The sequence below is a fragment of the Misgurnus anguillicaudatus genome, chromosome 24, assembly GCF_027580225.2.
Source record: "Misgurnus anguillicaudatus chromosome 24, ASM2758022v2, whole genome shotgun sequence".
Taxonomy (NCBI): Eukaryota; Metazoa; Chordata; class Actinopteri; order Cypriniformes; family Cobitidae; genus Misgurnus; species Misgurnus anguillicaudatus.
Genome location: NC_073360.2, coordinates 20,106,505 through 20,134,240, shown reverse-complemented (window position 1 = coordinate 20,134,240; position 27,736 = coordinate 20,106,505). Strand labels below are relative to the sequence as shown.

Sequence of the window (27,736 nt, the reverse complement as noted above, 5' to 3'; positions counted from 1 at the left end):
TTGAAAGCTCCAAGAGTGTAGATTTAACTCAATAGGGTGGGGTGATGCCTAAGGGGTTAACCTGAATTTAATTCAATCTGCAAAGATGTGGATGTCTCAACACTGTCCAAAGAGATGGCCACGGGACCCTGTCGTGACTGGTAATGAGCTAACGGCCGTTCTGCTGAGCGTGCAAAGTAACTTGCGAGTACTTCACTGTAACATCCACTGAGACAACACAAGGTTAAGCACTTTGGAAGAAATGATGTCATTACTGTTTGATCAAGCAGGTGATTGCAAGTGCCACTGAGAAGGTCATGTGCACAGTAAAAAAAATAGAGCGTGACGTTAAAACAACAAAAGTCAGTTCACCTATTATTTTAAGTTTTGACCTGTGATAAGTTGACATAACTTATAAAAACAAGTTGAAATTGTTTTAACTTAACTTGTTAAGTTAAAGGTATAGCGGAAGATTTTCCCGTATTTTTGAAAAGAACCACCCCTCCTCTTTTTAAAAAAAAATTCACATGTGCAACACTCTACCTGCTCCCGAGAGGGAACGCCTATTAAACGTGTGCACGAGAGAGCATGCACGAGCCTCTTTTCTTTGCTCAGTTTACAAGTTGCTGTAGGCATGGCTCATACATTGAGATTTTAACCATGTCTGCGCGGTTCGTGACTTGTGCCAGGGCTAGCATCGCTAATCATAGCTTACATCAACTTTTACTAGCAGTGATTTTAAATGGAGTGATTTTATCTGTCGTAGAAACTTTAAAGCTCCTGTTCTGTCTGTGATTTTGAAGCTTTGATTGTGTTTATAGTGGGCAATATAACATGTGTTCATGTTTCACGTGTAAAAAAACGCGGTATTTTTCACACAATTTACTTATCTGTATAGTGCTGTTTTCACTGTCCTCAAAACAGGCTGATGTCTTCCTTGTTATGTGAAGTCCCTCCTTCAGAAATACGTAACAAGTTCTGATTGCGTAGTTTGTTTAGTGTGCTGTGATTCGATAGCAGCTTAGCTTAGCAGAGCTGTATGAGCCAAAGCTGGTGACTGACGTATTCATGTGGGCGGAGTTTAGTCAACGAACTGTTTTGCTGACGTCATTAAAGCAGGAAATAGAGGGCTGTTGTCCAAACCGACCGTTCGTTGTAGGCTTTTAAAGAGGAATTCTATTGAAGAAAATATATCGCCTAGCAGTGAATTTAGAGCTTTATCATTTTACAGCTATTATTTATGCTATTATAGCAACATTACACACTAGGGTTTAAAAAATGGTATCAGGAAGAATGTGACCTTTAAGACTGAGGCATCATTGGGAAGCCCAACCTGTGTGAAATATTCTCCCAAAAACACTCTGGTCTTGTTTCTTTCTTCAGAGGCCTTTCGCTTCTTGTCATACAATTCATAGACACTTTTTCTCTTGCGACCCTCAGACATTTTGAAAAAACACGGTGAGAACGCAAGCTTTCAATGAATGGCTGAAACCGTAACCCACCACACATATCAACCCGTTCTCATCAATATGCGTATAAATAACACGACTTTACACTTTCAAATTGCGTGTAATGTATACGCCAAATCCCATTTTTGCGTGCATATGATACGCCAATCCTTTCCATTCACTTTGATAGAGCGCAAATGCGTCTAAATACCACGCATCATCTTTAACGGAATTGACGTCACCAGCAGAGCTCAGTTCACTAATAGAGGATTTCACCTGATGCGCGTCCATCTTTAAACAGGTGGGTAACAATAATGCTATTTTTGTTACTAGATCACTTTGTTAACGTTAGCATTTTATTTATTTAATCGCTCCTGCATCACGCGAATGTTGTCGTTTTTTTTTTAAACGGCAGCGTATGCTTTAAAGGAGTTGTTACTGGAACAGTGGGTTGCTCGATTAGCACAGCTGGTTGCTAATGCTGTATATAAACCTCTTGCAATTGGTAAAAAAAAAATAATAAAACAAAAACAGCCTTTAATCATACTGTGACTTGGGTCTTTAGGTTTTAGACATGGCTGTTGACAGCACCGACTGATATAGTTTTTTAGCTATCGTTTTTCGGTAAAGTGGTTGGACCCCCAAGGGTTTATAATGTAGTCTAAGCACGGCACGTGGACTCCTAACCCAGATTAATTAAAAATTTTGTGCACGACATTGTGTTTTACTAAAATATATCGCGTCTGCAGAAAAAAACTAATGTTAAATGCTATTTACGGGCCGCTGTGGTGTCCCAGTAATCGGTGTATCGATGGGTGCTGACACCAGGTCGGTATTTGGGATCATACGGCCAACTTCATTCACTATATAAGCCGATCTGAGATCTGTCGCTAACACAGGCACGTTGGTATAATGCAGGCAGGCAGTACTAGTTGCTTGCAGATGCACGAAGCAGATTCCCGGGATGTTTTGTTTCTAATGTCATCATAAATACACAAGTATTTGTTAATTAAGCACAATTTATTCTAAAGTCTTTGTCTTCACCAGATAAAAAGCTTTATATTTTGCAGTAACCAATAAAAAAAACATACATCTGAAATTGATGATGATAGCTAATCGATTTCAGTGGTTCCCAATACCAGTCCCTGGCCTCCCTCCCAGAACATTTTAGATGTCTCCATATATAAAAACACTTGATTCAGTTCATCAGCTTGTTAATGTGTTAATTAAGGAGCCTGATGAGTGAAATCAAGTGTTTTATTTAAGGAGACATCTAAAACATTCTGGGAGGGTAGGACTGAGGACTGTAATTGAGATGAGAACCACTGGATCAGGTGATGTAATCTTAGCCTTAATACATAAATAAATATAATTATTTTTACAACAAGAGGTTGTTATGAAAATATCAATTCTCTTATCACCTTTATTGCAAATAGTCAGACGTCACTATATTCTACCAGAAAATAGAAAAATGTTGTCACCCTTTACCCTCATATCTTTAATGTTTTCCAGTCTTTCCATTCAATTTTATTAGTCAGAAAGTTTGAGTTGAAGGCAGATCTCAGATCTAACTGACACATTTATTTTTGTGTTTCAGTACAATGGCAAGTGTTAACAAAAACAAACTCGAAGCTGTTCTTATGCTTGGGGATGTATTTGTTGAAGAGATACAGGCAAGTTTCATTATTGCTATATACACATATGTGTAATTAATGAACTCCGGTTAGCTAATGGCTATTTTTCACCTATCTACATTTTATTACATGCTATGTCCATAAAGAAATGTAACCGCGAGTCACATACTCCGAAGCATGAAGTCACAAGACCTAAAGTGACCTGGTGGAAGAGGGACTGTCATGGACAACGCGTGACCACCAACAAACGGAGGAAAAAAGAGTCATCTACTGGTTAATGTCCATCTTGTAAAATTTGTCAAATATTTTAACCATGAGTGATGATGTGTGATTTGGAGTAGGTGCAGGTTTGATAATTGTATTAATTGTCAATATTCTGTACTTGTACATTCATCGTATAAATTACATTATAATGCCAAATACATTTAGGTTTAATAGCTTCCATGTTTGTTAAAGGTTTCAGTGTTTACTTTTGTACACCTGGCCAAGATTTTTTTAAAGAATTGCTCTAATACGTTTTTTTTTTTTTTCTTTTAAACAGTTAGTACGTCTCCATGTGCAAGTTCCTCCATCACAGCTCCATGTACTAGCAGCTACCAATATTCTGGTAGGTAAAACACATAAGGTATGCTTTATATCAGGGATGGCCTGGAGAGTCACAGTCCTGCAAAGTTTAGCTGCAGCCCTGATTAAACCTCACCTGCCTGTAGCTTTTCAGTGGCTGTTTCTCAATGTCAAGGATACTTCCTTAGCAGGACTGGTCTTCCCAAGTCACTTTCTTCAGAGGCACGTCTCCTCTTTAGAATTTGGAGAACACGTAAATGGAACAGGCTAGGAAGTGCACGTCATTACGTCAGTAAAAAGGTTTGCTTTCGGTGCTGCGCGCATAGGATTGTGGGTGTTTTGAGAGTGCAAAGAGCACAAAGGATACACACATGCATCCTTTCCTGTATATGGGATATTTTTCTAACAAAGGACTTAGTCCTTGGTTGCAATTCCAAGGATCCTCGACATTGGAACAGTCCTTCGACGGATGTATATGACGTAACATCCTCGAAATTCTGGCTTCCAAGGATCCTTACTTGACATTGAGAAACAGCCTTTAACTCTTTAGACCTTGATTAGCCTGTTCAGGTGTGTTTGATTAGAGCTGAAGCTAAACTCTGCAGGACTGAGGCTGTCCAGGACCAAGGTTCGCCACCCCTGCTTTATATGAAAACAAGAAGTTAAGTACAAAATAAGTTTCATTATACCTGAACTTTTGCTATTTTAGTAACTAATCAGCTAAAAATGTTCCCCCAAAACACTTGAATATTGACGTTACCATAGTTTGATGCATCACGCTCTGTCCCCATGACAGAACTAGGATAACTTTAGACAGCATCAGTGTTTCTCAGCAAAATCATGTGGTGGTTGTTCAGTTTCACACTTGACCTACACATAATCTTAAGGGCCATGTGTTTGTTTGCCCATTTTTAACTATCCTTTTGCCTTTTCTGCTATCACTGGACTCTCCATGTATTAAAAGCAGTGTAACTGCCACAAAAGATGTGGAATTGAAAAGTTGGATTTCTTGTATGTTTAAATTTTTCTCTTTCTCTATTTGAAGATTTTAACATGCAGAGGCTTGAGGACATTCTGCAGGACTCTGAGAGCATTGATGTTGAAAATCCTGCTCCACAGCCATCATTGTCCAGTTGGTCTGAAAGGCAGAAAGGGGTCCAACAATGTTGGCAACAGGCAAGGCCACAAAACCTTGCCAACTTGTTGACAGCTGAGAACATCGTCCAAATGACATGTAATCACTGTCACAAGAAAGAAGCCATCATTCGTTGTGGGGAGTGTTTACCGTCTGAGTGGTTTTGTGCAGAGTGTGATCAACTGGTACATAAACGCCACACTCTGCACAGTAGGCAAACCACAATGTATGGTTTTTTTAAGTACATCCCTCCAACAGAGTTTGTGAAACTCCATGATGACAAATACATCATCTGTGAACAAGGTTGGTGCCTGTTTTTCAGGACGCACTCACATTATACCCAACCAGCCTGAACCATGTTCGAGTGTGAACGTACCCACTCCCTCACCTGCACACAGTCACACTTATCAATCCATGTTTAAGAATGCTTTTGTCAGTAGGATGCAGTTGTTTTGAAGAAAACAGAAAGTAAACTCTCCCACAACACCAAAGCCCATTGTAATGTTAATTTGAGGGCTTCTAGTTTGAGTCAATCAGGATGTGATGACATGCAGACCTCTTATCATGCCGTCATATTGCTTTGACGATCTATTGCTTGCACCACTCACACTTTCACTTAACTCTACCCCACACTTCAGAATTTTTTTACCGAGGCAAATTAAGTTTATGACTGTTGTGCAGCTGACAATCTGTTCTTATGAATTTCGTTTGGCGCGATTTGCTGTGACATTGTTCATTTCAAACCTGAGCCCAAGTGAACAGTGCCAGAGCCCACCTATGCAAGTGGGCCAGGGCACGATTAACCAAACCATGCACTGGCACAGTACAAACCAATCACACTAGTCAAACGAACTATGATTTGGGGGTCAAACATTCGGCAAACATTCGGGCGCGGTTTGTTTTGGATAATGTGAGTGCGCCCTCAATTGATTAGCATTTTTCTCCTAAAAGACAACATTATTAAATTATGTTATGTTTTTCAAGTACTTGCTCACAACCCAAACATTCTTTAATGTCATCCTGATTATCCTTTTCTCTTGCAGATTGTTTGCTGCCAACATCCTTTCCTCCAAGGATATGCTCCTGTGACACTGGTGATGTTGCAATCTCTGCTGGTAGATCCATCATACTGGTTTGCATAAATGGTAGGATTGTGTGAAATAAAATAAATGTTTATTTGACACGTTACTTGTTATTTATTTGTTTTTTCATTTGCTCTCAGGCCGTTACAATCTTAAGATCCCGGAGCTAACATGCAAACATTGCAATAAGCAATGGGCCCCAGAAGTCAGTGACTTCGTAAGGAGTGGTTACTGGCCCGCTACAATGCAAGCACAGACACTGTTTCACCGAGATCTGTTCCATTCCTTTGAGGCTATGAAGACAGCAGCTCCAGGAATGTCAGTGAAAGCCTTCACAGCAATGTTGGACCAGAGAACGAGGCAATTTGGAAGAGTATGTAAAAATTTGAAGCTGAAAGACAAATGCAACACACCCCACAAAAATGGTTGATTTTGTAGTTCGTTGTTGTTAAAAGCTAAACTACCATGTGTTTCTTTTTTCAGACTGGCAAAGTGAATGTAGATGCTTTTCAGAGGAGCTTTCTGCAATACGTGTACTGCAACTCTGAAAAGAACCAACTTCTGGGAAAGGAGCCATTTGTCTGTCCAGCCTGTAGCCCTGACATGTTGGCTGTTTCAGTTGATGGTAACCGAAAACTCTACAGGTTCCAGAAAAAAAACCAGTAAGTTTTGTGTGCTCATTAAAAACAGCCAAAGTAATTAATGTATGTATTAATGTTATCATAGTAATATAGGTCTGCCATTTAAAATTAAGCTGTTTATACTGTAGCTGTTAAATATATAATATCTATGTTAGACTTTGTAACCTTAACTGTTGGTTTTGTAAACTTCTTACTACAATGAATACAAAATACATTTTCTTGTAGGAGTGAAGAGCCAGGATTCTTTGATGGAGTGTTTTTAGCCCAGGACTCTGAGGTGTCCAATTTTGTTGAGGAAGTCCGGGGGGCTGTCAAAAATGTATGTTTAAAAAGAGTGAGAGTGACAAAAGTGTAAAGTTGGATAAAAAACAGCTAGATTCCAATCCGGAGGGCACAGTATATCCATAGTATTGGTTGTTGCACACATGTCCAACACATCGTCTCAGACTATTGTAATTAACCTTCTATGTGCTAAATAGCAAACAACATCTGTTGGTTTGTTATCATCCAGAGAGCTACAAATGGAAGATGGGTAAATCAGGCAATTCAAGACAAATCCTGACTGTAATTGTTAAGATAATAATGTTTGTGTGTTTGAGGGGGCAGTAGCCCTTCTATTTAATGTCCATGAATTAACTACTGACATGTTAAAACAATTTACTTTGGTAGATTGCAGGAAAAGCGATGTGTGGGGAATCCCACTGGAGAGCAGCAAGAGAGACATCAAAGCAGGCCAACAAGTTGGATGAAGAAGGAGTTGAAATTGCTGTGTGCAGGCATGGATTCTTACTCAAAGGTTGGTATTTGATTTGATCAATTGCAATTAAACATATTAAGAGAAGATGATGAACTGAAGCCTTTTTTGGTGTGCAATGTGCTCTTTATTCCCCCCCCCCAAAGGTCTGAACATGTATAGAGGAGAAATATTTGCGTATCCAATGTTTCTCCAAAATCAGTTCCAGGATGCTACGTTTTTGGCTATGGATGTGACCTGCCGTTATGTGCCATATCTGGAGAAGGTGTCGGAGGCCCTGACTCATCTTCAGCCTCTTCGGAAAATGAAACATTGCTTGTCCGTTATGCATGCCAAAGCCCACAATACAAAATGCGAGGTGATGGATTTAACTACTTTTATATTCCAGGGTATTGTGTAGCCAACAATTAATGTAGAGTGCCACAATGCATGACGTGCATTCATGATCTCACTAATTTTGCATGTGGATTTGATTTGTATAGCTAGTAGGGGTGTGCATTGGCACTGCCCTCACAATTCGATTCAATTACGATTCACCAGGTAACAATTCAATTCGATTCTACGATGCATTGCGATGCATCAGAACTCTACTGTACACAACAAGGCAAGTGCAACTATTCTCAACAAAAACGGAAGCTTAGCAGCTTTAAGACAATGACAATTATATACCTGAGATGAGAATTTACACACAGCGTAAGTCTTGTCTAGTTTCCCATTAACTTCGTAGAATCCGAAATGTGCCCATATGTCCACTTTCCATGGAAAAGGGTGCGTTTTTATTTACCCGTCTTGATTGTTGTTGTTATGCCCCCGGAAGTAATTGAAACTTCACAATTTTATTGTCCACTTGAGGTCAGAAAATAAACAGTGACATAATCAATTATGGCACTTTGCTGCATCGATGCTGAATCGTGCATGCGCGCATTGCGATGCATTGCTGAATCGATTATTGTTGACACCCCTAATAGCTAGATTTAATAATCAGATATCATTGCACACTAATTCCTTGCGTGAAAATTGAAATACACATTGATGGTAGAAACATTAATCAGCAATGCTGTGATTGGCCGATTGTTACAATGGCCAAAGAACACACCTAGTTTTTTAACCCTTTCAGAACAAGAGCTATTGATATGGTGAAGCTATTGATATCCTGCAATATGCGTTGAATTTAGAATGTTCTTCATATTTATCGTTCATCTTCCGCTTCTTAAAAAATTCTATAGACATTGCTGTAACAGACTTTCCATATCATGTAAAAAGCCGCAACATCCAATCTATATTTTTATTTACATGAATAAGCCTGCTTCCATTCAGGTTTAAGCTTACAGACTTATTGCTATGATGACAACTCCAGTATAAGCCTTGAATAATCAAAGATTATGCAACAATCAAATCCTAATTGAGTAATTCAAGTATGAAGAACAGGCCCCAGGGGTGTGTTTTGTGTTAAACATGAGCTCCTGTGTCAGGGCTATTTAAATGTTACCCTGGAGGGCCGAGCACTGCATAGTCTAGCTCCAACCCCAATCAAACCCACCTGAGCAAGCTAATCAAGGTCTTTGTGATCACTAGAAAATCACAGGTGGGTAAGTTTGATTGAAGCTAAACTACGCAGTGCTCGGCCCTCTAGGGCAGTGGTCACCAATCCTGCTCCTGGAGGGCCTAATTAAGGTGCTTCAGGTGTGTTTGATTATGGTTGGAGCTTAACTCTGCAGAGACACCGGCCCTCCAGGACCAGGATTGGTGACCACTGCTCTAGGGTAAGATTTGAATAGCCCTGCCCTATGTGCTGTCCTCTACAGTGGTTGACCTTGGGATATGCATCAATATCAATCACCTTTATGTCCACACTGTTTAACAAGTCAACTGCTTTCTGTAGATTCTGTGGAATGCGAGGAACCAGGAAGGTGCGGGAACCACTCTTGGTGAAGAAGTAGAACAAGTTAATAGTTTTCTTTCCAGATGTGCTCTGACCACAAAATATATGACCAAGTCAGGTTTGTAAGCTTCTCTGCACCCTTACAATAATGTGCTAATGTTGTATGTTGAGTTACATTTACAATTTAGATTTTCTATTGTTTTGTACAGTAAGAACTGATATGCTTACTGTCCATGCAAGTGGGTGGAATCGGCGTAAAGAGAATGGCCTCCACATTGCCTTGTCTTCCAGATTCAAAAAGGTGTGTTCATGTATTTAGAAAAGGAAACCGTTACTGTTGAACTTTAAGTACACCTAAAATGCATTAAACTGTTAACCCCTATGTAGACACTGTAGCGGTGCAGGACTTCAGCTGTGTATATGTAGTTGTTTTTGTATTAAATCAGGCAGGAGCATATACTTTTTGGATTATTTTATGAAATGACAGGATTTTCTGTTACTGTTTTGCAGACCATAGAAAAGACTTTGGATGCAACAGAGAGCCTGAAGAATATGAAGGACCAGTTGCATTGCTCTGATGACATGCTAAAACAGTGGGTTGTTGATGTAAACCAGTGGGCCAGTAGTGGTAAGGACAATGATGCTTTATACATAAACCCTGTCTGGAGTAATTTGGTTGTAATGCATGTAGCTGTAGCTTATTGTTAAATTCTAGTGGAATTGACACCATTTGCAAGTCATAAGTCTTCAATTACTATTTTAACTTAAAGTAAACCTTTTTAGCAATGAAGACAGAATGGTCAGTCCAAATCAGACCAAATGGAAAATTATCATCAAGCACAATGTGCCAGTAGGGCTCAATATCCAGCGCTCCATGTTTGCAGCATTCATGCCTGCTTGGCATGTAATTCTGATATTTTATTCTCATTTTTGGTGAAGCAGTATGAGTTGTGATGGATATTGCTGTCCAAATTCAATATTGTCCCAAAGTCAGTTTCTACTATTCGATTTGCAATTTACAGTACTTAATGGTTTTAAAAAATATTCTTTCTTCTTGCCTTTAATTTAGGAAATGCAGGAGCCACTCATGTTGATGCTCGTGGTTTGCAGATCTCAATTGAAGCACTCTTTGTTAGCATTTGTCAGAAGAAACACTATCTTTATAGACAAAATGGTATGTATTTGTCTGTCTGCGCGCGTGTCTGTCTGTCTGTGCGCGCGTCCGTCTGTCTGTCTGTGCGCGCGTCCGTCTGTCTGTCTGCGCGCGTCCGTCTGTCTGTCTGCGCGCGTCCGTCCGTCTGTCTGTCTGCGCGCGTCCGTCCGTCTGTCTGTCTGCGCGCGTCCGTCCGTCTGTCTGTCTGCGCGCGTCCGTCTGTCTGTCTGCGCGCGTCCGTCTGTCTGTCTGCGCGCGTCCGTCTGTCTGTCTGCGCGCGTCCGTCTGTCTGTCTGTCTGCGCGCGTCTGTCTGTCTGTCTGCACGCGCCTGCCTGTCTGTCTGCGCGCGCCTGCCTGTCTGTCTGTGCGCGCGTGTCTCTGTCTGTCTGTCTGTCTGCGCGTGTCTGTCTGTGCGCGCGTGTCTGTCTGTCTGTGCGCGCGCGTCTGTCTGTCTGTCTGTCCTCGCGCGCCTGTCTGTCTGTCTGTCCTTGCGCGCCTGTCTGTCTGTCTGTCCTTGCGCGCCTGTCTGTCTGTCTGTCCTCGCGCGCCTGTCTGTCTGTCTGTCCTCGCGCGCCTGTCTGTCTGTCCTCGCGCGCCTGTCTGTCTGTCTGTCCTCGCGCGCCTGTCTGTCTGTCTGTCCTCGCGCGCCTGTCTGTCTGTCTGTCCTCGCGCGCCTGTCTGTCTGTCTGTCCTCGCGCGCCTGTCTGTCTGTGCGCGCCTGTCTGTCTGTGCGCGCGTGTATATCTGTCTCTGTCTGTCTGTGTCTGTCTGTCTGTCTGTGCGTGCGCTCGGCTGTCTGTCTCTGCGCGCGTATGTCTGTCTGCGTGAGCGTGCGTCTGTCTGCGTGTGCGTCTGTCTGTCTGCTTGTGCGTTTGTCTGCGTGCGCGTGTGTCGGTCTGTATGTGTGTGTGTGCGCGTGTGTGTGTGTCTGTCTGTATGTATGCGCGTGTCTCTGTCTGTCTGCACATGTACTCACTGGATAGGTTAAATGCAGAAGTCACATTCCAAATATGGGGTTTTATTGGCAAATACTTAAATTCAATAATTGTTTTTGCTCTTACTACAGATCGCAACAAAAGGCGTCAGAAGATTAGCCAGAAGATTGGCCAAGAAAAGAAACGCTTGCTGGAGGAGATCCAGAGATACAACCAACAACCTGATGGTGACCCTGTGGACACAAACTCGGTTGTGCAGAAACTCTCCAACAAAACTCCAGAGAGCATGATCTGGCCTTGGCAGGAAGAGAACACAGGTATTGTATGAACATTTAACTTTTAGTATTTTATTTAAAATGTATCATTCTCAAATATGTTTATTAATGTATAGTTTTTATTCCTTCAGACGGTGTCAACATTATTACTAAGAAGAAGCTCTTTGACCAGCTAATGCTTGTCTCACGACTGACAGAAGAAAAGGAGATCCTTGTTAAAGAAATGATGCAGCACTGTCAGTACCTTAAGAACTCTCTAGCAAAGGTTCAGTTACTGATGGCCACTGTTTCAGAGTGCACACAAACAGGAAGTAAGTATAATTTAAACTCCAAATTGACTTGGTATTTAAGATTTGTCTTGACATAAATAAGCTATCTGATTAAATGTTTAGTGTTTAGGTAATTACATTGTTATTTTTGTATGTGTGGACTTATAGGCTATCCAAATGGATTCACAGAGGATGGGTGCAAGGGCCTCCTCTGTCTACTCAAGAGAAGACTGCAAGACCTCAGACTCAAACAGCAGACTGTGGCATGCACATATAGAGGCATTCTTGAAAAAACTCCTAGGCTACTGGAAGAGGAGGAATTGGAAATAGAGGAAGAAATGGACTGGCAAAGTGACATCAGCTCTGAGGACGAAGATGATGAAGAATTGGGGACCCACGTAAATTAAATTGGAACTCAAGTCGCATGTTTGTACTTCGATAACTTAAAAAGGTTTTTGGAGTTTTGACAGAAGTTCCTGTGTTTTTGTAAATAAGTTTGTGGTTAGATTTGTTCCAGCAGACAACGGAATTTAAATTGAATAATTTTATTTATTTTAAGTTGACATTTGAAGAGTTTCGTTGCAAAACGGATAATTGTTTTTATTAATTGTTCAGAAATCTTGTTTTTGTGGTTGTGCATTCCAATTAATATCAATTCAACTGCAGTTGGTTTGTTTTGATTTAAACCTTCATAACTTAAATACAGCTAAGTAGCACCATAAAACAAAATAATAACATTATAATAAACATGTTTTGACAAAAATGTTAAAAACGGATTTATCTCGTTTTGCAACGAAACTCTTCATATGATGAAAATCTAGACTTTTTCCATGTTTAAGTGCTATAATTGCATCCCCAGTGCTTCTATCAACCTAGAAAATGTGAAAAAGATCAACCCAGTAACCCAACTTCTGGTTACTGGTTTTGGTAAACCATTCTATGCAAGCATGTGAAAAAATAGGTCATTGAAATTTGTCTCTCCTTGTGATGTCAGTAAGGGATCTTATTAAAATAATACCGCCCCTTAATCTGCACTATCCAACCACGGCCCTGCCATTAAGTGCAGAGATCAGCCCATTTGCATTTTAAAGCACAGAACCAAAAACAGTACAATTTATACCTACAAAGTGGCAATTTTAACATGTTATAATTATTTGTGGAGTAATTTGAGCTAAAGTTCATATTTGACATCTTAAAAAGTCCACTTAAGTTGAAACTGATTATAGAAATATGCACTTGTTTACTTGGTTTGTTGTCACATGCTTCTTATACTGCTGTAATTATCAGTAGCCATAACCAGATGTTATTATTGTTTCTGTTTTTTATTTTATCTCCACTTTTGGTTATTTTAATTGGTAGTCCACGTTGTACACTTTCTCTCACATGTAGGCCCATGAAAATGATGAAATTTCCCAAACTTCTGAAACATGTAATATGTAGAGTTGTACTTTTCCTCTGACATCAATATATTCAAACTATATTCTTTGTCTTCTGCATACCATTTCTTGTTTTATTTAAGTTACTGGAATTGTAATTGGGCTACACATGTTTATATATTATAACTGATAATATTTGTATATAATTGCTTGGTGACAATACAAATATAGATTTCCTAATAAAATAGATTTGTCAGACTATAGTTGACTTTTGCTTCTCACACAACAACCCTAAGGAGAAGAGAAAATGTAACCTTTCAGATTCAACCTATACCATGAAAATTTTGGAACATTAAAGGCCACATCATGTCTCATATTAAGTATGCAATAAGATGTAACAAACTGAAATTGTGACTGTAAAACCATTGTAGAGGCTTGTTTAAATATAAACCATATTGTAAGCCACATTTATATACCAAGGATTGGTTAGTAGGGTTGGGTCAGATTACTTTAAAGTGCACTGAATACAAACAACATTGCAATATTAGCAATCAGTTACAAAATTTACATTTAAGCAACAACCAAAGTTTGAATAATGGCCGTTTCTAAATAAGCATTACTTTCACAAGCCATATGCTTATTGCAGTAATTTATGATTAACCATTTTATATGCTAATTGTTAATAATATGAAATAAGACAGTCTTGATGATGTATGCAACCTCAGAAGGATGCAGTCTTCTGTTTGAAAACAGCCATTATTTTAAGAAGCTCAGTGATTTAAGGCAATGCAATGCAAATTAAAAAGTAAATTTAATAGAAAAAAGTCAATTTAATAGAAATATCCCTCTAAATATAACAACTTAATCCCATGGTAGGAATAGGCTACAAATCAGATGCGGAAACAAGGTCATATAACTCTTATCTTCAGTAATGCATGTAGGAAACTTTTTAAATGGAGGAATATTGAAGCTACAACTTCATATAATCCTAGCTTTGTATGACCATTAAGGTGGTTTGGAGGGGATAAGCACTTCACAACACCCGCTTGATTACTTGATTAAATTGCTGTGGTTATCAGCCTTCGACATGGGTCAGAAGTGGCCTGCTGGTTGGCTCGGAAGGCCACTATCATCCATCCACATGGTTAATCAAAGATACAAATACAAGAGATGACTACAGATCCAATCAGATTCTTATTGTTTATTGTTGTTTGTTGGCATCATCAGTGTGGTCCCTTTTAAACTGTGCCATGTGGGAAACAAAGTTGTATTGTACTGAATTGAATACATGTTGTAAATTAAACACAGCATATTTATTTATAAATTTGTTTCATCATTAGCTTGGTAGGGCTAGGTGTTGGCAGAGACCTCACTATTTAATACTGTGGGTCACAGTATGATTTGATGTTGGTATCTGAACACCTAGATCAAACTCTGTAGTGCTCCGGCCCTCCAGGGTAAGATTTAAGGAACCCTGACCTAGATGCTACACATAACTTCTTTATCACAGTCCTACTGTTCAGACAGTTTCCTGTTGCTTAATATAAGCTTTTCTTGTAATGACAGGCCTGTTTGTGTGATTAGAAGCCTGGACAAGAGGGAGCATGAAACAATCCATTACTTATCTGGCCACTAAACTATATTCTACAGCAGGGTTGGGTATTGCTGGTGCTGGAGGGCCATTGTCCTGCAAAGTTTAGCTCCAACCTAATCAAAAACACCTGAAAAATCCAATCAAAGGCTTGGAAATAACATACAGGTGTATTTGAATAGGCTTGGGGCTAAACTTTGCAGTACAGTGGCCCTCCAGGAGCAGGAATGCCCACCCCTGTTCTGTATGAATTACCATCTGGTTGGAATTACATAAAAATGCTGGATTTGATAAACAAACCCCATTTTCTTTTAATAATTTGCTCTAATCTTTTGGGAAGTGAAGATATTAATGGTGCAAGCACTGCAATTGGAATTTTGATTTATTCTTGCTGGTACAAAGCTCAGCTGCTCAACAGTATGTGGTTGCTATTGTCTGATTCTCCTCTTCATGATTTGATATGCACACTCAATAGGAGACAGATCTGGACTGGCAGCAGGCCAGTCAAGCACATGGACTCTGTGTCTATGAAGCCACGCTGTTGTAGCCCATGCAAAATAAGGCCTAGCATTGTCTTGCTAAACTAAGCATGGATGTCCCGTGAAGTGACGTCACCTTTATGGCAACATGTTTTTTAAACCCAATATGCCTCTGCGCCTATGGTACCTTCACACACACGTAGCTCACCATGCCGTGGGCACTGACGCACAAAAATCCCAACTTTTCTGGAAATGATGTGTGTAGTTTCTCACAGTGACAGGGGTTGGAAGGAAGAATATGTTAATTAACAATTTGCCCTTTGTGTTTTTTTCTTAGTAAGGGCCTCTTAGTTTTGAATGCAAATTGTGCATGTATGTCAGTGTATGTGTTACTTATATATTAAAATATATTAACATTTTATAAAATGTATGTTATAATATTGCATATGTGTGTTTACACATTCCCCCTAAATTACTGAATATACTCTCAACTCATTTTTTACAACCCCAAATACTAAAAAAGCACTAGTTTTAAAAACTACAATTCCCTACTGACACAGCATGCAGCTTGATACAAATCAACACTAGATTTGTAGTTCTTCTGGTTTGCAAGGTGGGTTGTAAAATATACTAAATATATCTACTAATTAAATATATCATATATCTATTAGCCTACAGCTTTACTAGCAATTAGACTGCATATCGACGATCCGTGTTAACAAAAAGTAAATATAATTTTATTATTATTTCCGATTTCAGCCAGAAGATTGAGCAAACCCCGCCCACTACACACCGTACTTCCGCAACTTTCTGCTACCAAATACTGAAAACAAAATTGTTATTTCTAGACTTAAAGGACAAAAAGTTACTAGAGATAGAACTAAATACAATATACATCCACTGATCAAACATTGCGAAAATACAATTCACATTTCTCGCTAGAAAGCAGCCTAGTGGAATGTTACATCTGGAGTAACGCCTATGTTAGAACTTCTGTATGTGGCACACATTTGCATGGGAGATTATGACTGTCAAATAATTGTTTGTCATTTATTGCGTATTTATTTATTAATTCTCATTTGCGCAGTGAAAATTTAAGTCTGTTTAGTATTGAAAATATTATCATATGATATGAAGCGTTTGGTTCCAAAACGAGATAACTTTTTCAAAATCTATTTTTTAAATGTGCATTCCAGTTAATATCAAACTACAGTTGGTTTGTTTTGATTTAAGCCTTCATAACAAAAAACAGCTAAAACGTTGCACAATTAAATCATGACAACATCATAATATCTTTATCTCGTTTTGGAACCAAACTCTTCATATTGTATTTACAGTAGTACCCATAACCTTAATGTTTGTTTTATTGTATTTTTTTTTTTTTTGTAACACACAATCATGCCAATAAAGTAGCCTACCTTTAAATTGCAAATACACCTGCATGTTCCTTTCCATTTTTTATGAAGTGTATTGTAGCAATAACCTTCATTGACACATGGAAAACTTGCCCCAAAAGACAATGTGCCGAGATAAAGTAATATGGTTACTGTTAACTGTAAGGTTATTCAAAACACTGGCTATATACGGAGTACTACAAGGTTCTTAAAGGTTATTTAGACAGCAGCTATTGTAAAAACAGTGGTTATTGTCCAAAAAAAACAAAACAAAAAGAATCTGTGGTGCAATGTACAAGGGGGTGTATGCATCCTCCAGCTTTATCACAGCCCCAAAATGTCAAAAACATTCTCTCAAAAATAATCTTTCCTGCTTTTTCAATAAGATAATGTATAAGCATAATCATACTTTGACCCACGGCATTGAAAAGTATGAAGTCCTTGCCAACATATAATGAAATGAAATTTATAAACGAATACTTTATTTAAAACAACAAAGAAATTCTTTATTTAGAAATACAGAACAGAACATTACAGCTTCATTGCAGACCTTTTATGAAAGTGTCATTTTTATATTCTCCTGTGGTTCCCAAGATGGGGGCCAGACCTTTTGGCTGAAAGAAATGGCAAAATAAAACACATTATTATGCACTTAATTTCTGAAATGTGTAAAATATAACGATAGCATTTGACATGGTTTACAAATCCTGTTAGGCTTCTACACAATTTCCTGACAGAATGTGGTGGGGAAAGCAGAAAGCTAAAGAGAACATTTATATGTTACATGTACATTTATAGCCAAATTATATTACTGACAATTTGTAATGACATTTTAAACTGTTGTTTATGTTAAAGATTTGCATCTCAGAAATAAAAAGATATATTTATTATGTTGCATCATGGTAATATTAAATCATGAACCTAATATTGTGTATCTAATTGTATTGTGTGATAAGCAGATTGTTCCATTTTTACTGAATATTAAATTACAAATTGACTGTAAGCCCTTACCTCACATTCCCTCACAATTTAACAGCCTGCCTGACTTCCCAAAAACAACTGCAATGTTCAGGTGCTTATTACATAAACTTAAATAATTTGTGCTACTGTATAATATAGAATTGTGTTAGTAGCACAAAAGGTCATGGGTAGCACCAGGGAACACATATAATGATAAAATGTAAAGCTTGTGTAAGATTCATTGGATAAAAGCATCAGTCAAATGCATACATGTATAAAGAGTTAATAGCAAATCAGACAGGCTTTTTAATTAGGTTTAATTGTCCCATTAAAGACAACTCATAAGTCAGTTAAACAAGAAAGCTGCCATTACCACGACGGACACGGGAGCCAATGGACAAGTACTTCTTTACAGCCCTTGGGAAGATGGTAAAAAGACAAAAAGTTATACTTTTATTTAGAAATTAATTATTCGGTTTAATCAGAATGAAATATTTTGTTATTATCCCAGCCTCTAAAAATCTGTCACCATATAATCATCAAATTCAATTGATGCACTTACAGATGTACATAATGTTCTGCGTAAAGGTACGTACCTTTTTTTCACGTGTCCGGGATACATACTGGACTGGGAAAATGTCCAATGTGCTGTGATACTGGCAAGCTGTAAAGAAAAATTAACAAATTGTGTAAATACAAACCATTACAGCTTAATGTAACAGTAATACAAAAAATACCACAGAAAGATTGATCATCAAAGACATCCTGATTGTCACAATTCTGGCTAGATAATGTAATAACAGTGAAGAGTAATCTACAAATTAATTTCCAGATAAAAATTCAATAAGAAGAAATCTGTTCTGTGATCTTATGTGAACAAATGATCTTTCTACACAAAAAGAAAAGATTTTCAATAGTTTTGCTGACCAGCATTGACCTGTATATTGTAAATACAAACAAACGAATTTCATGCCAGCAACACACAGGGACAGGGTTAAAATAAGATTAAATGTGCAGAGAATATTGAAGTAACACCTGTTTAGAAGACTCAACAATAAGCAGGCTAATTGGTAACAGATGATGAGGTAACGACTGGACATAAAAGTAGCATCAGTCTTTGAACACAAGGATGGGTCATGGTTCTCCCCTTTGCCCCAAAATTTGTCGGAAAATTGTTATTCAGTTCAAAAAGAAAGTTTTAAGGTCTTTCAAAATCAACAGTACATAATATTGTGTATTGTGAAAAGATTTAGGGAATTTGGAGACCTCTCAGTGCATAAGCGCAACGTTGGACACCACTGTTCAATGTGCATGACCTTCGAGCCCTCGGCTGGCACTGCCCAAGAAACCATCATGCTTCTCTGACACACATGGGCTTGGGTGTACCTTGAAAAACCATTATCACATAACACAGTACACTGCTGCTTCCAGAAACGCAGCCTGAATCTATATATTACTCAAAAGAGGATGTCATTCATTTATTGTATTCAGAAACACAACCAAGTTCTTTGGGACTGAGGTCATCTCAGATGGACAGAAAGAGAGTTGAACCTTGTGCTGTGGTCATTTAAGTCTACATTTAAGTCAGGAAATACACATTTCAAGTTCTCTATGCTAAAGATGAAAGACCATCCAGATTGTTTTAGCAAAGCGTGTTAAAAGCCAGCATCTGTGATGGCATGGGTGAGTTGTATGTGTGTTGAGGCATAGGCATGAATTGGATTTTCGAAAGACATCGTGGAGAAGTCAATAACTAGGAAATTTATGCTTAGTTCAGCAGGACAATGCCAGGCCCCCTGCATGGGCTACAACAGCGTGGCTTAATAGACACAGTGTCCTGCTGCTTGTCCACATCTGTATGACACATCACAAAGACGACAATCAAGAGAATGGCAATCAGAGTGTTGAGAAGTTGAAAACATGTCTCTGTCCCGGCTTTTGTTAAGTGTGTTGGAGCCATGAAATTCTAGCTTTGTTTATTGTAATAAACATACAACAACAGATCTCCATGTGCCACAGAGGATGTTACAGGAATCACAGTATTCCAAAATGCCGGAGCACCAAATAGCACAGAGTACAGCAAAGTATCAACAATGTCCCACAAAGATCAAAAGATACACCACCTGACTCCAAAAAGAGTTAATTAGAAATGTAGTATCACCTACCATCATCCTTGTTTCGCCGTCTTCTATTTTCTTTTTTTTTACTTAAAATTTGGACAGCTGCTGACTTCCTGTATAGAGAAACAAAAACTTGTGTAAATTGCAAGCCAGGTGAATACTTGCAAGTACAATGCAATGCAGGACAATCTGTTGACGCTTTCTCTGATCACCTACTGTTGGGCATGGCCACCTTGGATTATGACACACTGGATGCCAAACTGCAGCCATACAAATAACTCCATGTTGTATGAAAAAGTTAAAAAGCAACTTGTGAAATACAGTCTGACTTTTGTGTAGTGTGCCGTGCTACTCCTTTTTGTACATAGACATTCTCCTTACAATTCTGTATCTAAAATTCTACATTGTGGAGATTGCTCTGCATCTTCTATTCTGTGATGGCACTTACCTGTTTGCTGCTGCCACTTCTTTCTTCTTCGCCTTACTCTTTTTCTTACCCACTTCCTCTGTCTTTTCTCTCTCATTATCTGCCTCCATCACTTCTGTCCCCATCTGTCTCAGCTCATCATACTCTTTCTGTCCCTCCATCTCTCCTCTTTCCTCTCTCTTACTCTCTACTCTGTCTTCATGAGCCTGTGCTATCTCCATCTCCTGCATGTCTGTCATCTCAGTCTCTCCTATTTCATGTTGCTCCTCCTGTCCTCTCTGGTCTTCGATATCTGTTTCATGTTGCTCCTCCTGTCCTCTCTGGTCTTCAATTTCTACTTCATGTTGCTCCTCCTGTCCTCTCTGGTCTTCAATTTCTACTTCATGTTGCTCCTCCTGTCCACTCTGGTCTTCGTTATTTATCACATCTCTTTCTGTATCATTTTCTCCCGGCCTCTCTTGCTGCAGCACCTCCTCACTTTGAGGATCACATGCTTCGATAAAATATTAAACAAAACAGGACATTTAATATGCAGTAAATGGTTTAAAATGTAAAAAGAATATAAAAAGTTTACAACAAAACACATAAAGAAAACAGAATTACACACCAACAGCTATCTAGAAAATATCTGTACTGACATTTAAAGGAACAGTATGTAAGAAATTTATATCAATTAATCATAAAATGGCCCTGATACGTCACTAGACATTAAGAAATCATTTTAATTTCAAATACTTATATCACTGTCAACAGTGGTCCGGCCAGGATATGGTCATTTAAAAAGTGGAGTTGCAGCCCTCAACTGATGTTTATGTTGTCATTTTGTGTATTGGCCACCAGTTGTGTGATTGCAGTACCAGTTTTACCCACAAGTTTTGTGATTGCAGTACCAGTTTTGGCCACAATCCTACATACTGTTCCTTTAAAGATGCCGTTTTTCCTGATCCCATTTTTCAAACTTTAGTTAGTGTGTAATGTTGCTGTTAGATCATAAATAACACCTGCAAAATTATTAAGGTCAAAATTCACTGCCAAGCGATTTATTTTCTTTAACAGAATTCACTTTTCAAGGATTACAGAGAATGGGCGGTTTGGACTACAGTCATCTACTTCCCGTAATATCATAGCTTCGAAAACACAGGAAAAACGGCACCTTTAAATCAGGGGCCCCTTCTTCGTATGTCGCTAACTCAGTTAGCTGGATTTGATTGTTGACGATTTGGCATGATCTTGGATTATTTGGTTCTTCGAAGCTCATTTTAGACTTGCTGTCATAGCAACAGGTCCGTAAGCTCGGGAGCAGGCTTATTTCATGTAAACAAGATTAGTTTGTACCTTTTTAAGCGGATGTGATACGGAAAGTCTGACGCAGTCGCGTATTCTCCATTATACGAGCGCAATCTGCGTAAGATGCATGATTAATATAAAGAGCTTTTTAAATTCAACACGTAATAAAAAAAGGATAGATTAATTAAATCTTTTAGCGATGTTATTTAAAAAATATATAATATAACAAATATTCTTTATCTGAACTTGTGCAACTTGTTTTTGTGTAACAGGTGTTTTGATTATTATTCTTAAACGAATGAGAAGACAAATGCTGATCACATTCATTTTAAATTTGTTTGAATTTTCATTAATAAAAACAGCAATAAATCATACCCAGCACTAATAGATGTTATGTACAATAAAGACTATTACTCAGTGTGAAATAATTTTCGTTTGAATAAACTAATCTCCTATTTTAGTTTTTTCTTTAGATTGTCAAGTAGCTTACAATGTCATGCATGAAAGAGTTTTCGTTTAGGAATTTCTATCTGTTCTATCTTTAAATCGTTGTCTACAAATATGTTACCCTGTCCCTTTCCTGGCAAAAATGACCAAAATAACCAAATACGTTTTTTGCACATATTTTTCATTTATCTTTATCTTCTTTATTACACTTTTCTGTGCAGACTCAGCAGATACAGGACTTTCAGGTAACGTGGAATACTGCTAATATTGCTATAGTCAGAAACCAGTTAAGAATAATACAATTGAAGTAAACTTATTTAACCACTTGCATATAGTTTCTCTAAAGATCTTTACTGTCCTGTGCATTGCTCAGAAACTTGCACTTTTTAATCTTTTGATGTAGAATAACATTTACATTCACTTACTGCACATCATACTTTATTTACCACATTCTTGAGAGCTGCTAAAAGTGTTGGTGTATTATCTACAACTGCACAAAAGAGAGGAAAACACAATCTTATAATAAACTACAATTCGAATTTTATTTATCAGAAATTAAATTGTTGCATTGGCTGTGGGTTTAAGAAAGAGCAACTGCTCCAGAGATGATCTGCACAATCAATCAGTTTAGAGACATCACTCCTGCCCGCACATCACATGAAGATGGAGGACCACCACCTGTTTTTATTTAGCTTTTTAAGTTGCTGTTACAAACAGACAAAATAGCATTTTAACTGTTTTTAAAAGAGACTTAAAGTACTTTAGGAGCATCAAATTTTAATTACAATCATTAATTTCAATCTTTGACAAGCACAGTAAAGATATCAAGATTATATTTTTACAGAAAATTTTACATTATTTATGGTGATTTATGTACAAAAGTAGCTTTAACTGGGTTTTTAAATTCAGTGTCATAAAAAGTTCACAACCTGTCATCAATAGCTCTCAGACTGCAGGGGTTAAAAAAATGTTTCTACTATCGATATGTTTTGCCTTTTCTTGCAGTGCATGAACGCGCAGTGATCTCAGATATTTCAATCCTGCCATACTAATCATCAACAGCAGTGGTGTTCAAAGAACCAAATAATTGAGATCATAATTAGTGAGATCTAAACATCTCAGATGTCTCATTTGATCCCGGCTGTATTAAGCGACGTACGAAGAACGGACCCCTGATCTATCTGGATAGGTACACAATGCAAGATCAATCTTAGGGTGGTTTCATATTAGGTCCGATAGCTTTGGGGACACTTGCATCATCAAGCTGCAGCCGTTAACTGATGTTGCTAGACTATGCAATAGGGTTGCTGCGGTGACAGAATTTTCCCACCGGTTAATCAGCACGTGACAAACCCGGTGATACCGGTCTCACTGGGTGGGAGGGGGCTTATAAATGCGCATGCAGAAGTGCGCATTTTACTTTCACTTTTGAATTACGCAACTGTTTAAATGCAGCGCTTGCGTACGCTGCGTTAAATCACGTATGAATTTGCGTGCCATGCGAGTGCAACAGCTGGTTTAAGTTGAGTCAATGTGCGCAGGCAATTCTCACAGAACCCACCAGTGCCAAGCAGAGCAACTGGCTACTACTCCATAAAGCCCTGCTTGAATGATGGGTTTAAGATTTTTCTTACTGAAAAACACAACGGACTCGCTTATATTAAACATCATATATGTATATTATAACAAAAACAAGTAAGCACGCGGCTTCTGCCATTGTCTGGTTAGTCAGCTCGCCTCGCACACTCTGACAGGAATAAATTAAATAAATGAAACCTGCTGCTCATGATGTGACGCTCGTTCAGCTCTGCTGAATAGGCTTTATGCCCAGCTGCACTACTTCCTAAACTTCAGCCAGCTCCTTGTTTCCTGTCTGCCATTATTGGACAAACTGATCAATCCAGGTGTGCCCGACCTCAGTAGTCACAACAACAATAATCAGACACACCTGGATCGATCAGTCCGCCCAACAATGGCAGACAGGAAACAAGGAGCCGGCCGAAGTTCAGGAAGCAGTGCAGCTGGGCACAAAGCCCCCTCAGACAGCAGACACATTCAGTTGTAAGTGTTTGCTCTCTCTAACGAAACTAAATGATTTAATTACAAGAAAATATTAAAACGACAGTAAAGGACTGAGAGGCTGAAGCACTGGTAATCACCGTTAGACCGACTATCGCGACAAGCCTACTATGTAAGAGAAATTACCAAAATGAAGTTGTACGTATATCCTCATTGTTCTTTATTTGGACCTTTGGTTTTTATAAAAGAACAAATACAGAAACACACTTGCATCTGTCTGCTGCCAATTGTACAAAAGAAAGTGTGCTGTCCATTACAGAAGCAAGTGTGCGATTACAGAAGCAAGCAGAAAATTAACAGAAATTATGTTTACAGCACGTCATTCTCGCACCTAGACAGCAATAGACTCTGGGGTGGATTGCATGCGTCATTAATAATGGTCCACTTCCGTAATTTAGATGGATTGTGTTTATATCAGCAGGATAACGTACCGCAGTCAACACAAACCGTACCCCAGACCACCCTTTTCAGACGGGAACTCTGACGTAACATGGACCCAGGTACGCACCAAAACTGCTAATGTAACCCCCCCCCCCCCAATAGTGTCATGAATGTACTAATGTGGGATGTGACGTACCTTCTAACAAACCTTCAAAAAGGCAAAGGATCTTCTCCAGGACCGCATGGGCTACCAGTGGCAGCTCAAAGGGGCACTGGAGCTGGGCAATCCACTTTTTGTTTTGTGGTCTGTACTTTCCCCACAGCAGGAGGGGAAAGTACCCAAGGGCCTTTAGTTTCTCCACCTTAACAAAGAAAAGCATATAAGCAAACACAGACAGATTTCCAAAGCAGGCTTACATGGCAAGAAACACATTATTATTATTATTATTATACAACATACAAGAACCAAAAGAAAAACCTCAGTGCAAATTTCCTTTGGATAAAGAGGCCATGTGTACAGACAGGGTTAAATTCTGTATGTTGCTTTGATAGTAAATTTAAACTAGCTCATTATTATCTAAAATATTACAAATGCAGTTGGTTTGAGGACATCATGACAAACAACTAAAAGACATTACAATAGTTGTTGTTTCCCTGCACATGTAAATTAAATTCTTTATTTCTGTAATGTTGACAGGAACCTGTAATTTCGGACCAAAAGAGAAAGGCAAATGCATATTACCAGCAGGGCACTGTTATCAAATATTTTGGCCTGATTGCGAGACTTCTTCACTTGTTGTGCCCATTCCTTGGCTCTGGCCCGGAACGACTTCATACGGGCCGTCTGCCTGGACTTAATTTCTAGCAGCTTCCCACACTGAGTTAGGAAGAGAAACAGAGAGAGCAAGGGGGGGTGATAAGCAAAAAAGGTTCTAAACTATGGTCCAGTTGATCAAGCACTGATGATTTTCTAGCACTTATAAACAAGGGCCTAAATAATGACTTGGATACCAAGTGAATGCAATTATTGAACAGACAGACTAAATATGCAGCTGAGTCAACGCACCGGCATGTTTTAATAATATTAAAGTCCTGGTGCTAGAAACCAAGTTAGTTAGTTATCCATATTTCAATAGAAAATATGAATATCCATTATCTGGCCACAAACATTATTTGTTAAGTTGTCATTATTGCATGCGATAGTTAAGATGATGCCATTTTCTTATATATTTTAAAAAACATGAATAAGCTAATGACATTATCTTAACTTTGAGTTTCTTTGTTCACTACATTAACACTGCTTTTCTTATAATGGTCCAACCACAATCTTAAAGTTTTCACAACTACACTTATTAATTATACACTTGATTTTGCCTTGAAACTTTAATATACGCATGGACAAGGAATGCATGATAAATTGCATGCGATGGGGGCAATTTCACACTCATCATCGTGGACATATAATCGCTTGTGATAATGAATGCGATATAGCGCAGCTTGTTAGTGAACAACGGCTTTGTGTAGTAAATGCCGGTTAATCTGAATTCAGATGATGGTGATTTACTACTAATTAAGGAATCTGCTTTACTTTCAAGATGCGTATGACAATCGCATTATCGTGCAGCCCTACCATGGACATTGCCTACTAGTAGGGATGGGCGATAAATTGCATGCGCATTTTGTCAGTAAAGCCTGTTCCTTGGTTAGTAGTAAATCGCCATCACCTGCTATTTAGATGGAGCAGCATTCTACATAAAGCCGAAGTTAATTGACAATCGGGGCAATTTCGCATTAATTATTGCGGATGTATCCCCTGCGATATGTATGCCATACGGCTCAGCTTGTCAGTGAACTATGGCTTTGTGTAGTAAATGCTGCTCCATCTGAATAACAGGTGATGGCAATTTACTACTAATAAAGGAACCAGCTTTACTGATGAGATGCGCATAATATTGTATGCAATTTATCGCCAATCCCTACCTACTAGCAACAATGCAGAAGTATGAATAAAAACTGATGCATAGCTTAAGCCGTAGGTCCTACGCAGAACTATGATTGTTTCATTAGGTGCAAGCATGTTGCCGTGGTTATGTAGCTGGCCAAAAGATAACTTCTGATCTATGTTTGTTTATCAGTCTGTCTAGCAACCAAACTGACCTCTGGAATGAATACCTTGTGGAAAATAAAAATGTTTAGGTTTCCTAAAGATGAGGGGAGACACAGTGACATGAGCTTAGTGTAATGGTTGATACGCTTTAGCTATTATTTAAATTAAGGTCATTTACTGGTTATTTATATTGTTGTTTTAAAAAAAATCTACTCTTTAGGGACACTGTTGTTATTGATTCTTTGCAGAAGTCTACCAGAAGTTATGTTTGGGGCAAAAATGCGGGTTGTTTATGTTATTAACACTGAAGCCATCTATAATAGGCGCTTTAACAATTAGACAGTACAGCCTATTGTACATTACTTACCTTGGTGCATTTTCGGTTGGCACAATTTATTTTTTGCAGGCAATGGGGGCACTGCCGAATTGTTGATCCACCTGGCATTTTTACTACAAAAAAAGGTTGGTAGTTTGGGTAAATAAGATAAATTATTACAGTACTACATTAAAATAGTAATTTCTGCACTCATTGAATAATTACTATGCAATACATTAGAAACATTGGCTTACTAGTCCTTTACTTCTATCACATATATAATAGAAATATGTATTCTTAAGGACAGATGATGTTGTTGTGACATTACCAATAACTATTTTGAAAGTACTAAAAAATGGGAACACAGCAGAGTAATGTCAGGCTTGATCCCTTAACACTGGTTAGTTTATCTTCTTTAGACTTTAGAATAAATTGTGCTTAACTAACGTTAATATATTCACTCACTCACTCACTCACTCACTCACTCTGCTGACATTAGAAACAACTGTACTGCATCGTGCATCTGCAAGCAACTAGTACTGCCTGCCTGCATTATACCAACGTGCCTGTGTTAGCGACAGATCTCAGATCGGCTTATATAGTGAATGTAGTTGGCCGTATGATCCCAAATACCGACCTGGTGTCAGCACCCATCGATACACCGATTACTGGGACACCACAGCGGCCCGTAAATAGCATTTAACATTAGTTTTTTTTCTGCAGACGCGATATATTTTAGTAAAACACAATGTCGTGCACAAAATTTTTAATTAATCTGGGTTAGGAGTCCACGTGCCGTGCTTAGACTACATTAAAAAACTATATCAGTCGGTGCTGTCAACAGCCATGTCAAAAACCTAAAGACCCAAGTCACAGTATGATTAAAGGCTGTTTTTGTTTTATTATTTTTTTTTACCAATTGCAAGAGGTTTATATACAGCATTAGCAACCAGCTGTGCTAATCGAGCAACCCACTGTTCCAGTAACAACTCCTTTAAAAGCATACGCTGCCGTTTAAAA

General features: G+C 38.5%; 3 protein-coding genes across 6 annotated transcripts in view; 1 reads left to right on the top strand and 2 right to left on the bottom strand.

Moving 5' to 3' along the window:
* Positions 1 to 27,736, bottom strand: part of grik4 (glutamate receptor, ionotropic, kainate 4) — a 548,585-nt gene that overhangs the window by 391,180 nt on the left and 129,669 nt on the right. The window lies entirely within an intron of this gene.
* Positions 1,481 to 13,389, top strand: LOC141349043 (uncharacterized). 2 transcript variants are annotated; one of them, XM_073862634.1, is made up of 18 exons: positions 1,481 to 1,728; positions 3,025 to 3,100; positions 3,208 to 3,334; positions 3,603 to 3,668; positions 4,671 to 5,063; positions 5,804 to 5,905; positions 5,983 to 6,215; positions 6,326 to 6,504; positions 6,709 to 6,802; positions 7,153 to 7,279; positions 7,384 to 7,595; positions 9,120 to 9,237; positions 9,329 to 9,420; positions 9,630 to 9,747; positions 10,189 to 10,293; positions 11,340 to 11,525; positions 11,615 to 11,794; positions 11,921 to 13,389. In XM_073862634.1, exons 2-18 carry the CDS (start codon positions 3,029 to 3,031, stop codon positions 12,157 to 12,159), a joined length of 2,643 nt encoding a protein of 880 aa, XP_073718735.1. In that variant the 5' UTR covers positions 1,481 to 1,728; positions 3,025 to 3,028; the 3' UTR covers positions 12,160 to 13,389. The 2 variants fall into 2 exon arrangements, with proteins under 2 accessions (XP_073718735.1, XP_073718736.1); XM_073862635.1 differs by lacking the exon at positions 1,481 to 1,728 and having other exon boundaries at positions 1,932 to 3,100.
* On the bottom strand, positions 19,719 to 26,954 carry LOC141361436 (uncharacterized). Its single transcript, XM_073862701.1, has 4 exons — positions 26,768 to 26,954; positions 25,036 to 25,170; positions 24,490 to 24,655; positions 19,719 to 20,592 (listed from the first exon to the last, which is right to left on the bottom strand). Exons 1-4 carry the CDS (start codon positions 26,843 to 26,845, stop codon positions 20,117 to 20,119), a joined length of 855 nt encoding a protein of 284 aa, XP_073718802.1. The 5' UTR covers positions 26,846 to 26,954; the 3' UTR covers positions 19,719 to 20,116.